The sequence below is a fragment of the Drosophila biarmipes genome, chromosome 3R (assembly GCF_025231255.1).
Source record: "Drosophila biarmipes strain raj3 chromosome 3R, RU_DBia_V1.1, whole genome shotgun sequence".
NCBI classification, from domain to species: domain Eukaryota; kingdom Metazoa; phylum Arthropoda; class Insecta; order Diptera; family Drosophilidae; genus Drosophila; species Drosophila biarmipes.
In genome coordinates this window covers 27,323,608-27,336,120 of record NC_066616.1, presented here as the reverse complement: position 1 = coordinate 27,336,120, position 12,513 = coordinate 27,323,608, and the positions used below count along the sequence as shown (strand labels likewise).

At 42.9% G+C, this 12,513-nt stretch overlaps 4 protein-coding genes across 4 annotated transcripts; 3 read left to right on the top strand and 1 right to left on the bottom strand.

Annotated features, from left to right (window-relative positions):
* The first annotated feature begins 1 nt into the window (after position 1).
* Positions 2-4,225, top strand: LOC108024693 (uncharacterized). The gene is made up of 4 exons (XM_017094772.3): positions 2-156; positions 212-343; positions 511-1,105; positions 4,086-4,225. The coding sequence occupies exons 1-3, from the start codon at positions 3-5 to the stop codon at positions 576-578; spliced, it is 354 nt and encodes a 117-aa protein (XP_016950261.2). The 5' UTR covers position 2; the 3' UTR covers positions 579-1,105; positions 4,086-4,225.
* On the top strand, positions 4,188-7,468 carry LOC108024692 (leucine-rich repeat protein soc-2 homolog). Its single transcript, XM_017094771.3, has 2 exons — positions 4,188-4,689; positions 5,157-7,468. Exons 1-2 carry the CDS (start codon positions 4,188-4,190, stop codon positions 6,599-6,601), a joined length of 1,947 nt encoding a protein of 648 aa, XP_016950260.1. The 3' UTR covers positions 6,602-7,468.
* A 1,749-nt stretch (positions 7,469-9,217) lies between these two features.
* Positions 9,218-10,719, top strand: LOC108024360 (protein CREG1). Its single transcript, XM_017094264.3, has 4 exons — positions 9,218-9,375; positions 9,662-10,112; positions 10,176-10,257; positions 10,317-10,719. Exons 2-4 carry the CDS (start codon positions 9,669-9,671, stop codon positions 10,418-10,420), a joined length of 630 nt encoding a protein of 209 aa, XP_016949753.1. The 5' UTR covers positions 9,218-9,375; positions 9,662-9,668; the 3' UTR covers positions 10,421-10,719.
* Positions 10,720-10,901: 182 nt separating this feature from the next.
* LOC108024620 (protein phosphatase 1 regulatory subunit 7) lies at positions 10,902-12,102 on the bottom strand. The gene has a single exon (XM_017094658.3). The coding sequence runs from the start codon at positions 11,996-11,998 to the stop codon at positions 11,018-11,020; it is 981 nt and encodes a 326-aa protein (XP_016950147.1). The 5' UTR covers positions 11,999-12,102; the 3' UTR covers positions 10,902-11,017.
* Positions 12,103-12,513: the final 411 nt, after the last annotated feature.

The following is a 12,513-nucleotide window of genomic DNA, read 5'->3' as shown; positions in this document are numbered from 1 at the left end:
TTATGGAATTCAATTTTAATACGAAATTGGCAAACAGCGCGAACAGTTGTATAGTAAAGATGCAAATTGTCTGCTTGTTGGGCAACAAAGTATTCCTCTTTTGTGTGCTGATAGGATTTTTTACCACAGTTGATGGCCAGTTTTTTGCCTTGACGGGTAAGTTAAAATTCGAATAGGCTCAGGAACTTTTGTAAAATATTTCCAACATTAGGTGCCAAGAAGTGCCACGATGTGTGTCCCATGGGCTATAGGGTGGTGTGTGCTCTGGACGTCCTAGATGGTTGTCTTCGCAGCTTTGCCAGCAGTTGTGTGATGCGAATGTACAACTGCAAGTACCAGAAGGGTAAGTCCTGGATCTAAATACAAGTCTGCCTTGATATAAAATATTATGATAGGGCAAAATTAGAAACACACGTTTAAGGCAGTCAAAAAGTGACGACTTATGAAAAGAAAAAGTGATTGATGTTTTAGAAAAATCCTATATTAATTCTTTTACAATCCCCCTTTTAGATTATCGCATTGTGGCGGAGAGGGCCTGTGAATTCATCACCAACGACGAACTGCAGCTGCTAGTCTAGCGTCCTTTTTGGAAAGCGTTAGGCTTGGGGCACCCACCGCCAGAGGGCGCCAGCGTGCCACGGCGCACGCGTCGTATACGCGATGTGTGGCGCAAGGAACCGCGTGTGGATGCGAACGGGCAGGATATATACCAGCAGCCACAAATGCTGTATTTATGTGTAACTCTCAACTCTCCAGGCACGCGTCACGTCACCTCCGCGAACGAAAATCGCCAATTTTCCTCCGTTAATTTCCCAGCAAAGCCATCCTTTTTGTACGACATCGTTAATGTTTTAAGTCACACAAATAAATCAACACAAATTTTAGTATAAGTGTACAAAAGAAGCAAAGAGAAAGTGAAAAGCTTGTTGTGGCAGTGATATTAGGCCAAGAAAAAAAGTAGAGAAAAGTCAACGTTGGTTGGCGCAAGTGAAAAATTGTTTGGGCAGGCAGGAGCAGCACAAAGGATATAATCCACATATACTCCAGTGATTTTTCCACAGCGCTGAAGGCTGAAAAGTTTTCTCGCTTGGCGATTCAATAACAGGTTGGTTGTTCAAGATGCCCAAAATTGTTGATTATTCGCTGGGTAGAGCGGGGGAAATCATTGTCTGCATTGCAATGTCAGCTAATTGCGTATCATAAATTATGTATAACAGCACCGTGTGTGTGGCGACCGTGAGTGGGTGTGCGTGGGCCACATTTTGTTGCATACATTTTGGCGTTCTTGCTGTTTACATGGCAGGCCTTGAAAATAGAGTCAAAGCTAAGGGCATAAATCATCAAGTCCTTAGATTGCATTGGAGATTCCCTTAAAAAAAAAAAGCAATAAACATTGTGACATTATGTACATTGAGGAAAAATCTCAAAAGCCAAGTGATTATAAACAATGCTCTCAATATAATTAAAGTCTTAGTTAATTTTTGCGCTGTGTTAAAGCTGAATTTAAAAAGTACTACCTAAATTATGTATATATATATAATGTAAAGAATTCTTTCCACTTTGCAAACATATTTAAAAAGGTTTTTTTATCAGTAGACTGTTTTACTCGATTTCTTAGCAGTGCAGAGCTAACAGTGGCAGTTAGCGGAGACACCCCCCTGTTAGCTGGTGCACCCTCCATTTTAACAGCACTGCTAAGATGCTTGCTGGAAAAGCAGCGATAGCAGCTCATCATCGATGACAATGTTGAACAATCGATGTTTCTGCACCTCCATTCCGCGGTCACTAACGCAAATTGAATAATAAAATAACAATATTATTGTTGTTAGAACGCTGCGCGCGGTGGTCTGCCGACCGGAAGAAGCCAAGAGTACAAAGAACAAGTTTTGATGGCACTCTAAGTGAAAGTAGTAAGTAGAATTGCTCCCAAGTGGTCCCCCCATTGGGCTGCTCCCGCGCCTGTGTGTGTCTCTTGTGCACCTATAGCATGTGTATCTGTGCCGATTTATGTTTGCTTCCCCGCCCACAAACAAGGCGAAAAAAGAACAATAACAACAATAGAGCCTCGGTGCAGCGGCAATCAAAGAAATGGAAATTTACCATGAATCAGACTGTCAGCTCTATATCTCCCGGGTCTATATCTATCATTACGGGGTCTTTATCGTAAGCCGCGTACAATTCCCCAGCATTAGCAGATCAGTCGAATCAAATCCCCGGCACACTGAGAACTAAGTCTCTGCCCTAGGTATTTACCCAGAAATATATCATGTTTCTGTCAGAAACAGAGCCAGGCACTGATATCATATGCAAAAATAATACCAAGATGAATAACGTTAATGTTTTTAATACCCAAGGTACATAATATCAAGCATTCAAAACCTTCTCTATTTGGAAACAGGTGTATCTTCCACTAGAACGATTATTCAACCGTACCCAGAAATATATCATGTTTATGTCAGGAATAGAGCCAGGCACTGATATCATATTTCAAATTAATAACAAGATGAATAACGTTAGTGTTTTGAGTACCCAAGATACATAATATCAAGCATTCAAGACCTTCTCTATAGGGAAACAGGTGTATCTTTCACTTGAACGATCCCACAAATATATTATGTTTATGTCTTAAAATAGAGCTAGGCACTGATTTCATTAATCAAATGCAAAATTAATAACAAGATGAATAACGTTACGGTTTTTAATACCTAAGATTCATAATATCCAGCATTCAAGATCTTCTCTATAGGGAAACAGGCTCTTTTTCGGGTATCTTCGACTTAAACGACATCAAAAATATCATGTTTATATCTAGGAATAGACCAAAGCACTAATTTCATTTGCAAAATACATAACAAGATGAAGAACGTTAGTGTATTTAATACCCAAGATACATAACGTCTATGAGAAAACAGTATTTTTTCGGTGTATCTTCCACTTGAACGACCATTCAAAATCGCCCTCAATGTGCATTGTTCGCATATGCTAAATCTCTGAAATCCGAGAAGCGTGTCTCCCAATTTTCGCTTTGAAGAACAATCCAGTTCGGGTTACGCTGCGTCCGGTGTTCCAGGGCCTACGATATGGTACATGGTACTTGGCATCGCCACGGTGCACTTTCAACCTTTGACTTGGCATTGGCTCTGGCTCTGGCTTTTCCAGGAATCGCCTGACACCCGCGCTGGCTGACCTTGACATTTGCCGCTGAAATACCAGGAGCATTCCGTGTGTGACGTGGTGGGTGTGCAGTGGGTGGTGGGCGGTCGGAGTGGGTGTGTGAGAAGGGGGCGGCAAGGTTGCTGCGTGGGCGGCGGAACGAGGGATGCGATGCCTGCACGTGGCCCGCGGCATTGACAACTTTTAAAGTATCTCAGCAGCTCAAGAGTACGTGGCCCCCTGGAACTAAGTGAAATTTAATTTAATTAATGGCCCCCAGGCAGGAGATTTTTATCTTATCTTATCTAAACATGCGTGGCTTTTTTCTAATATTTAAATAGACTCTTTCTGGAGTAGCAACTATCTCATGATAGCTTGCCATCAACCTGAGAAAAGCATAAATTATTTATTTAGATCATAGTATTTCGAACTACTTTTTTACAAATGTTTTTATTGTTTTTATTTTTTATACCACATAGTTATGATCTCATTGAAATACTGGGTATTTCATAGTCAGAAACATCAGCGATAACGCTCTTGTTTGCCTTTTTTTGACGTCACTGTTGGAATGCTTAATTATTGATTTGCGTGTAGGGTTTCTGAAAACTTTATGGTCAACTGGTTAATAAGGAGCGACGGCGACTGACAAACAAAAGCAAAAGTAATAAAGCCCGGCTGGAGGTGGATTGGGATCGGGCACGGGCCTGGGTGGGGCAGGAGGATGGGTGGGTGGCAGCACCATGACGATGACGCACGATGCGATTGCCGACCGGCTGACGCACAATTGATAAAGTGCAGCCATAAACGAGTGCGGGTGTATTTTATCCCGGCCTTTTCTTCTTCGGCGTTTGCACACAGGAAAAAATAAAACATACAAAGATTGCTTTTCGGCCACGCTATTGATCATCATGTTTTTTATTCTTTCATTCAAGGCTTAAGCAACGAGTTCCTCCGGCTGCGGCTGCTGCTGCTGTTGCTTGGGCACACTTCTGGGCAACGCATTGTCGCCGCCGACCGCAAAGCTGGGCAAAATTATGAACTTGTGTTCCTCGGGCGCAACGGCATCGACCACATCGTTATCGTCCACTGGGCAGGCGGAGAGGAGCGGCGGAGTTCCGGGCGGAGGAGCTGAAGGCGGCGGCGGAGGAGGAGGCGGAGGCAGCGGGAACGGCATCGGCGGCGGCGGCGGCAAGGCCACTGAGGTATCCACCGAGGCCCCAACACTCTGCTTTGCCGGCGGATCGGGCACAGCAGGTGCCATTTCCGGTACGGAGGAGCTGTCCAACGCCAACAGTCCGGCCAACGGGGCAGGCGGAGCAGGTGCATCCACCGGCGGTGGCCATCAGCCGACCGGCAGCAACGGCCATAGCCAGCTACACAACGAAAACAACGCAATCATGCCGCCCGAAACGCGTCCCAAAATGGTGACCGTGAAGCATCCGGAGTCGAATAAGCCCAAGCCCACCACCAAGAAGAGCAAGCCCATCCAGGCGGACCAGGATGTCATCAAGGCGCTGCAGCGATGTCGCGATGAAGGCAAGTGTTTTTCGATTCATTTTAACAAGTGAATTAATAACCATGACACATCAAAGTTAAAACGCTTATCAGCAACCGGCACTTGAAAAGGAAAACCCATATTATTTTCTTAAAAACAGAGGTCAAAACATTTTAAATCAATTAATACGTTGATATATGTACATATTGTTTTTTTTTTTAATTAATTAAATGTTACTATTGTACAAAGAGTTTAAGTTTAGTTAGTTAAAATGTATATATTTTTCCCAAACCATAGGTTTTAGTAAAAAATTTAAAAACTTAGAGTTTCAACCACAAAAAATTTGTCTTTATTTATTTTAATTTACATCCTATAATATTTATTTCAAAAATTAATTCCATTTTATACATACATACATTCTTATTTATTTATTTTCTAAAAGGTATTTAATTTACTTTTAATTCGCTGTAATACAACACCTATAATGTTTCCATATGCTTCCCCGCAGGCATCAAGCGCTTGGACCTGAGTAAATCCTCAATCACTGTGATTCCCAGCACGGTGAAGGACTGCGTGCACCTGACGGAACTCTACCTGTACAGCAACAAGATCGGTCAGCTTCCGCCTGAGATCGGCTGTCTGGTGAGCCTGCGGAACCTGGCGCTGAACGAGAACTCTCTGACCTCACTGCCGGAGTCCCTGCAGAACTGCAGCCAGTTGAAGGTGCTGGATCTGCGGCACAACAAGCTGGCGGAGATCCCGCCCGTGATCTACCGGCTGCGCAGCCTAACAACACTCTACCTGCGCTTCAATCGTATCACCACCGTGGCGGATGATCTGCGCCAGCTGGTCAACCTGACAATGTTAAGTCTGCGGGAGAACAAGATCCGGGAGTTGGGCAGCGCCATTGGAGCGCTGGTGAACCTCACCACGCTGGACGTGTCGCACAATCACCTGGAGCACCTGCCCGAGGACATTGGCAACTGCGTGAACCTCAGCGCCCTGGACCTGCAGCACAACGAACTGCTGGACATACCCGATAGCATTGGTAACCTCAAGTCGCTGGTGCGTTTGGGCATGAGGTACAATCGATTGAGTAGCGTACCAGCCACTTTGAAGAACTGCAAGAGCATGGATGAGTTCAACGTGGAGGGCAATGGCATCACACAGCTACCAGATGGCATGCTGGCCAGCTTGAGCGGACTGACTACCATCACTCTGTCGAGGAATCAGTTTACCAGCTATCCCACAGGTGGACCAGCGCAGTTCACCAATGTCTACAGCATCAACCTGGAGCACAACCGGATTGATAAGATTCCATATGGTATTTTCTCGAGGGCCAAGGGTCTCACAAAGCTGAACATGAAGGAGAATATGCTGACGGCTCTGCCACTGGATATTGGCACTTGGGTGAACATGGTGGAGCTGAATCTGGCTACGAATGCGCTGCAGAAGCTGCCCGACGATATCATGAACCTGCAGAACCTCGAGATACTTATCCTGTCCAACAATATGCTCAAGAAGATACCGAATACGATTGGCAATCTGCGGAGGTTGAGGATACTCGACCTGGAGGAGAATCGCATCGAGGTGCTGCCCCACGAGATTGGACTGCTGCACGAGCTGCAGCGATTGATCCTGCAGACCAACCAGATCACCATGCTGCCGCGCAGTATCGGCCACCTAGGCAACCTGACTCACCTGTCTGTAAGCGAGAATAACCTGCAGTTCCTGCCCGAGGAGATTGGTTCGCTGGAGAGCCTGGAGAATCTGTACATCAACCAGAATCCCGGTTTGGAGAAGCTGCCGTTTGAGCTGGCCTTGTGCCAAAACCTCAAGTATCTGAACATTGACAAGTGCCCGCTGAGCACGATTCCCCCGGAGATCCAGGCGGGTGGACCGTCGCTGGTGTTGCAGTGGCTTAAAATGCACTCCCCATACCGCCAGATGTGAGATGTGGACGGCGTTTGGCGCACCGTCTACGTGGGCAGCGACTGCTACTACCAGTATGAGCTGCAGACGGTGAACCAGGCGCCCGGTGGAGGTGGAAATGGTGGTGGTGCAGGTGGAGGAGCGGCAGCTGCAGGCGGATCCACATCCAGAAGCAGCGACCGTCGCTAACGGTGCGATCTCAGCTAACGGGCGAGATCCTGTCCCCATCCCTAATCCCAATTTTTGGGGGATAAAACCACGATAGATAGGTGATTTCCGGTCGATTTAAGACAGGTTTTGTAAACGTCGAATGTGCTGGATTAAGGTTCTAATTATTATACTTAAAAAAAACTAAGTTATTGACAAAGGCCACATAAATGTAAACTCATCCTTGAATAATTTCTGAAACCAATGCGGATATTTATACATTCTATTGTGGTTCGATCCCCTAACCCGACTGGAGTGCGTTGGCTGACAAAACGATAGCTTTAACACGTTATACCAATGTCCCGCGTATTTTAAACTGCCCCGATTTGCTTTTCATTCTGTGTTCAAGTCCAGTTCAGAGTCCGCACTTTAGGTTCTAATTTAACTCATGCTTCCAAGCTAGTCAAAAATGTAACACGCGAAACGAAACGAAAGTGAATTGAAAGCTTTAAACCTTCTGTTCGATATTTGGTCATTGAGAAAGCAAAATCTAACGTTCAAAACTACACATAAAATACGCAAGCGCCAAGGAATTGTTTGAAAAAAATTAAAACTAAATAAAAATGGTTAAGAAATTATTAATCTGTATACACATAAATCGTAGTTGTATTTTGTATAAGCAAGCGCAAAAAATTTAAGCAACAAGTATTAAACTGTGTGTAATTTGTTGAAATGAGAAAATTGCAAATGTTTTTTTCTGTGGCTCCGCCAGGCAAGCCTGCATATTTCGCAGACTTACAGAGCTAATCGTACTTTTGCGGACTATGAAGATCGGCCTGTCTGGGAGTAGCTAAGCAGCATTTTGTATGTTAGTCTAAGCATAAAATAACCACTACAGCCATTTGCACGTTTGGCACGATGGCATTAAATTAGCGAAAGATAATGTTGTATACTTCATCATTTTAATGTTGGTGTGTCTGTAATTGATTGTATGAATATTATAGATGATTTAAATGCATTTAGTTATCATAACCATAATCAACGATATTTGTATGGCAAGTAAAAAGAGTTAAACGTAAAAAAATATTGTAAAATGCCACATAACTGATAAGCGTAAAAGATATCTAGAGATAACAAGGACTCAGAGTTGCTGTTCTTCTAGCGAAGTTGGATAATACAATATAGAAGATTGGAGAAAAGTGTTTTGACAAAACAAATAATTGAAAATAAAAGATACAAACTAGAAACCCTAATTTCCAAAAACAACTATTTGTTTCCTACTTTCTGCTGTCAAAACGCTTTTGTCCAAGAACTTTGACCTCCAGTCTGCCATTATGGTACTACTCCATTGAATCAGCTCAAGAAAAGTTACAAAAATCGATTTATTTATTTTTATATCGTAAGCTAAATGTCTTGAAACACAAACAAAGAAGCATGATACAGTTTTGAGCTACTCTCCGCTGCAATGCAACGCAAATGGGCTTTAAATTTTAAACAAATCTTTAACAAAATCAATAAATCAACGAAACTAACTTTAAATGTTTTACATGCATACGTACATATTTACACTATACACTTTTACACTTCTATTTTTTGAGAAAACACTCGAGATCTATGCGTACATATTTATTTGAGGACTCCATGAGATGTGTACATATATTTTTCAAACAAACTGTATGCGGCAGGGTAAACTAATCTGGCAAACGTAATTTAATTACAACCAAAAAAATGTCTAATAATATGAGAACAAAAGTATATTTCCAACGGTACAAAAATAAAAACGTAAACGTAACAGAAATACAAATGAATGTTAAAACTAATAACCGCACACTAGAATAACTAAAACACAAAAACACGGTGGATATGCAGAACCAGAAGTTGGCGAAATTTCGAGCCAATCGCAAATAGAAACAATAAATGTTAAATGAGGTCAAGTTAAATGAAAGTGAAATGTACAAGTTATATGGTAAACAAGAACAAGTCAAAGTATAATGATACTCCTAAAGAAGTAAAAAACATATTTAAGCATACCTACATATTTGCGAATAAAATGAAAGAAATGTTAAAATGGTTTAAACACGGTCTATTCTGGATCCAGCTCTGGTTTTATAGCGGTCGGATTTATTTTGGTCTGGCAATGCTGCGTAGACTGTTATTGGATGATCACTCTGTTGGTACCCCTGGGTTCCAAATTTTTTAAAAGTAGGGAACTAATTTTAGTATTTTTTCAAAAATATTCGACATTTTCATTTCAAAAAATTATTGAAGAACATTCTTTTTATTACTCACATCTTTAATTATAGCCTCTCCTTGTTTAAAACAAGTTGTTTTGATAAAATATTTTCCACCAATTATAAAGCAAGGTGGTTCCAAAATTAGTCCGATTTTTAAGTGCGGCTTATAACCAGTTTTAAGACTTAAGTCTCTCGCCCACTTAAAAAATGTTTAAGAGCTGGGGAACCGCTAAAAGCGGCTCTCCATGTGTCATATACACCCTCGCCACATCCGAGGTACCCGCTCAAACCGTAGCCTCTGGTTCTTTGTGCTCGAAACAGCTGATATGGAGAGTGCAATAGTTGCCTAGTCAGTTTACTAACAAATCGCAAAGCAGAAGTACCGATACCGCGGAGCAGTACTCCAGATCCTAGGTAGGCCAGCCAAGTGTACTTATAGGGGAAGTGGTTGCGGAATACGGCGTACAATGAAAGAAGTAGAAAGGCGGAAAGGGTCAATGCTATCCATTAGTCCGCTTTGTTTTCCATTTACATGCATACGTGATTCACGGAAAGTGCTGAAAGTGAGGACCGTCTGAGATTATATTGACAAAGATTACGTTGAACGATAAGGCCTGTGCGAATTTCGTGCCCATAAATACAATGATCCCGATCTTTCAGTGATCAGTGATCTTTCACTACCGAATCCGTATACTTGCAGTCCAGCCATGCAATCCTGCCCTTCAATGCTGGTGGCCTTGATATTGGCCCTTGTGATCCCAAATCCCAGTTTTGGATACTCCCCCCGCCAAGATGCCCGAGTCATCGAAGAATACAAGCGGCAACAGGGCCTAAATCATGCCAAGATCGCCCGGGATTTGGTCCATCGCGCCAATTGGGCTGCCTTGGGAAGTCTCTCGACCAATAAACTGGTGGAAGGATATCCCATGGTCAACATTATCTCCATAGATGATAGCGATGCCAATGGCAACTCCACCGGAAAGATTCACTTCCTGCTGACCGATCTGGACTTCACTGGACCCGACTGGCAAAAGGACAACAAGGTGACGTTGCTGTTCACTGATGAGCAGACCCTTAGGTGCAAGGATGGCGGCAAGGATCCCATGGAGCCCACATGTGCCCGCTCCATGATCAGCGGCCAGGTCAAGAAAGTAAGTAAAACTTTAATCACTATCTTATCTCCTCTAATAAATAAATTCTACATCAATCTTCAGTTGGACTCCAGCGATGAAGGCTATGCGCCCGCGAGGGATGCTTTCGTGAAACGCCATCCAGCTGCCGATAATTGGATTAAAGGTTAGTCTGAAATTGAGACCATTTCCTCCTTATATATATTATCTTGCACTTTTCCACAGCCCACAATTTCTACCTTTGCGAACTGGACATTACCAACATCTTTGTGCTGGACTTTTACGGAGGTCCCCATAATGTCAAGGCTGCAGACTATTACGCTGTTTGAAATTGAAGTTCTCCTCCTGAAGTAAACACTTGATGCATCACACTCTTTGTTTGCAAAAAGTAAAAAAAAAAAAATAAAAAACAAATTAAAATGATAAGCTTATTTGCTCAACGAACGGCAAAAAAAGAAATCGAGCTGGCAAAAGACAATTATAAAGGTTACTTATCAAAAAAGCTCTGTGATTTCACTCAATACAAATGCAAATGTATATGGTTAAATTCTCTTTGACATGGTAAAATGCTAATTTTATAAATAAATGACGAATTGTTGTGTATAAAAAAGCATAAGGAATACCTTCATTACAATCAATTTATTTATTTTAACTGGAATAAAAAATTAAAAAGCAAAAATTGTAAACGAGATAAGAATTACTGAAAATACTATGAGGATGTCTCACCTGTTTCATTATTCAATATTTGCTAAATCACAAAAGGCTTTCCTTATACTTGGATGACATCTATAACACATTTTTAACAGCCCCTTTGATGTGGTTAATTTTCATGTATATTTTAAACGCATTGTTCCAAAGTTATTCAATATAAATGTATTGGCGCAACGCCGTGGATTAGTCTTTCAAGGGGGTTGCGGTGGATCCATCTAGGACCCGGGCACCTTGCACAGGGTGGCGTCGATCTTCTGCAGCTGCGGCAGGATGTCGCGCAGCTTGGAGCGGTAGCGCACGTCCTTGGCCAGCGGGTTGTACTCCAGGTAGATGGTCTGCAGCGCCTTGTTCACCTTCAGCAGCTCGATGTTCTTCCAGTCGTCCACCCCGTTGTTGTTCAGCCAGAGCTCCTCGAGCAGTTCCAGCTTCTCCAGATTGGCAATTCCCTTCAGCCGGTTCTTGGCCAGGTCGAGGGTCTCCAAATTCTTGTTCTCGTCGAGGTTCTCAATGGTTTCCACCCCGTTTTCCGATATGTAGAGTTCGCGGAGGTTTTTCAACTTCTCCAGATTCTCGATTTTAATGATACGATTGGCCTGCAGACTGAGGATTTCCAAATGGACCAGCGTGTCCAGGTTCTCGATCTTGGCTATCTTGTTTTTGCCCAGGAAGAGCTGTCGCAGGTTCACCAGCATTTCGATGTTCTCGATCTTCTTCAGCTTGTTGTCGCCCAGCTCCAGCATGGTGAGATTGGTGAGCATGCCCAGGTTCTCGATCTGGGTGATACGATTCGACACAAAGTACACCTTCTCCAGCTTGACCAAATTGTCCAGGTTCTCTATCTTTGTGAGACGATTGAAGCTGATGTCCAGCACTTCCAAGTTGGTCAAATCATCCAGATTCTCGATCTTGGTGATCTGATTGTCGTACAGCTCCAGCTCAATTAGGGTCTTCAGGGTGGACAGGTTCTCGATCTTCTTGATCAGGTTCCAGCGCAGGAAGAGGCGCTCGATCCGCGTGAGGGGCTCGAAGTTCTCCAGCTTCTCGATGCGGCGATGATTCAGATCCAGCTCGTAGCACTCCGGGTCGATGGTGATTATCTCCTCGATGGAGGCCACATCCTCGGCGGGAATCACCTGGATGCCGGCTACCGTTTTGGCCGCTTCCGGTTCGTTCATCGCTCTGTCGGCATCGCCCATGTCGGAAGTAAGTCAGCCGGTATTTCTAATTCAGAGAGATTTTGCAAAATTCTAGGCCGACTTGACTTGTTTATTCCGCCTGCGCAGGGTGTTGAATGTGTGGTGGTGGGGGTGGTTTCGTGCTGCGGTATTCTGTGACGTCATAAGTTTTCAGTTTTTAGAAAATATGGATGAACTTTGGTAATTCTTTAGAGAAAGACCTAAAATATAGGTTAATATTGTTAAAGCTTAGTTTGCAAGGTTTTATTCTACTGTATGCTGACTTACCACACAAATAGACCGAGAAAACATAAGAAACAGTTTGTATTGCGCCACCTTACAAACTTACCGCCTCCAGAAGATAGAGATGTGCATTTAAAAACTGTGTACACCATCAACATTTTGTTTTATAAAAATGTAATAAAAGTGTTAACTTACAACCACAAATCAAATTATTTGTTTAAATCTTATTTTAATTTAATTTATTTAAGCAATAATTACCATGACTTAACCTTCACAAGCCATTTATTTCAAGA

Coding starts and splice junctions, on each gene's coding strand:
- LOC108024360 (XM_017094264.3), top strand. CDS start 9,669: ATGCAATCCTGCCCTTCAATGCTGGTGGCCTTGATATTGGCCCTTGTG. Junction 10,113..10,175: donor TCAGCGGCCAGGTCAAGAAA/GTAAGTAAAACT, acceptor ATCAATCTTCAG/TTGGACTCCAGCGATGAAGG. Junction 10,258..10,316: donor TGCCGATAATTGGATTAAAG/GTTAGTCTGAAA, acceptor ACTTTTCCACAG/CCCACAATTTCTACCTTTGC.
- LOC108024692 (XM_017094771.3), top strand. CDS start 4,188: ATGAACTTGTGTTCCTCGGGCGCAACGGCATCGACCACATCGTTATCG. Junction 4,690..5,156: donor GCAGCGATGTCGCGATGAAG/GCAAGTGTTTTT, acceptor GCTTCCCCGCAG/GCATCAAGCGCTTGGACCTG.
- LOC108024693 (XM_017094772.3), top strand. CDS start 3: ATGGAATTCAATTTTAATACGAAATTGGCAAACAGCGCGAACAGTTGT. Junction 157..211: donor CCAGTTTTTTGCCTTGACGG/GTAAGTTAAAAT, acceptor TTCCAACATTAG/GTGCCAAGAAGTGCCACGAT. Junction 344..510: donor CAACTGCAAGTACCAGAAGG/GTAAGTCCTGGA, acceptor TCCCCCTTTTAG/ATTATCGCATTGTGGCGGAG.
- LOC108024620 (XM_017094658.3), bottom strand. CDS start 11,998: ATGGGCGATGCCGACAGAGCGATGAACGAACCGGAAGCGGCCAAAACG.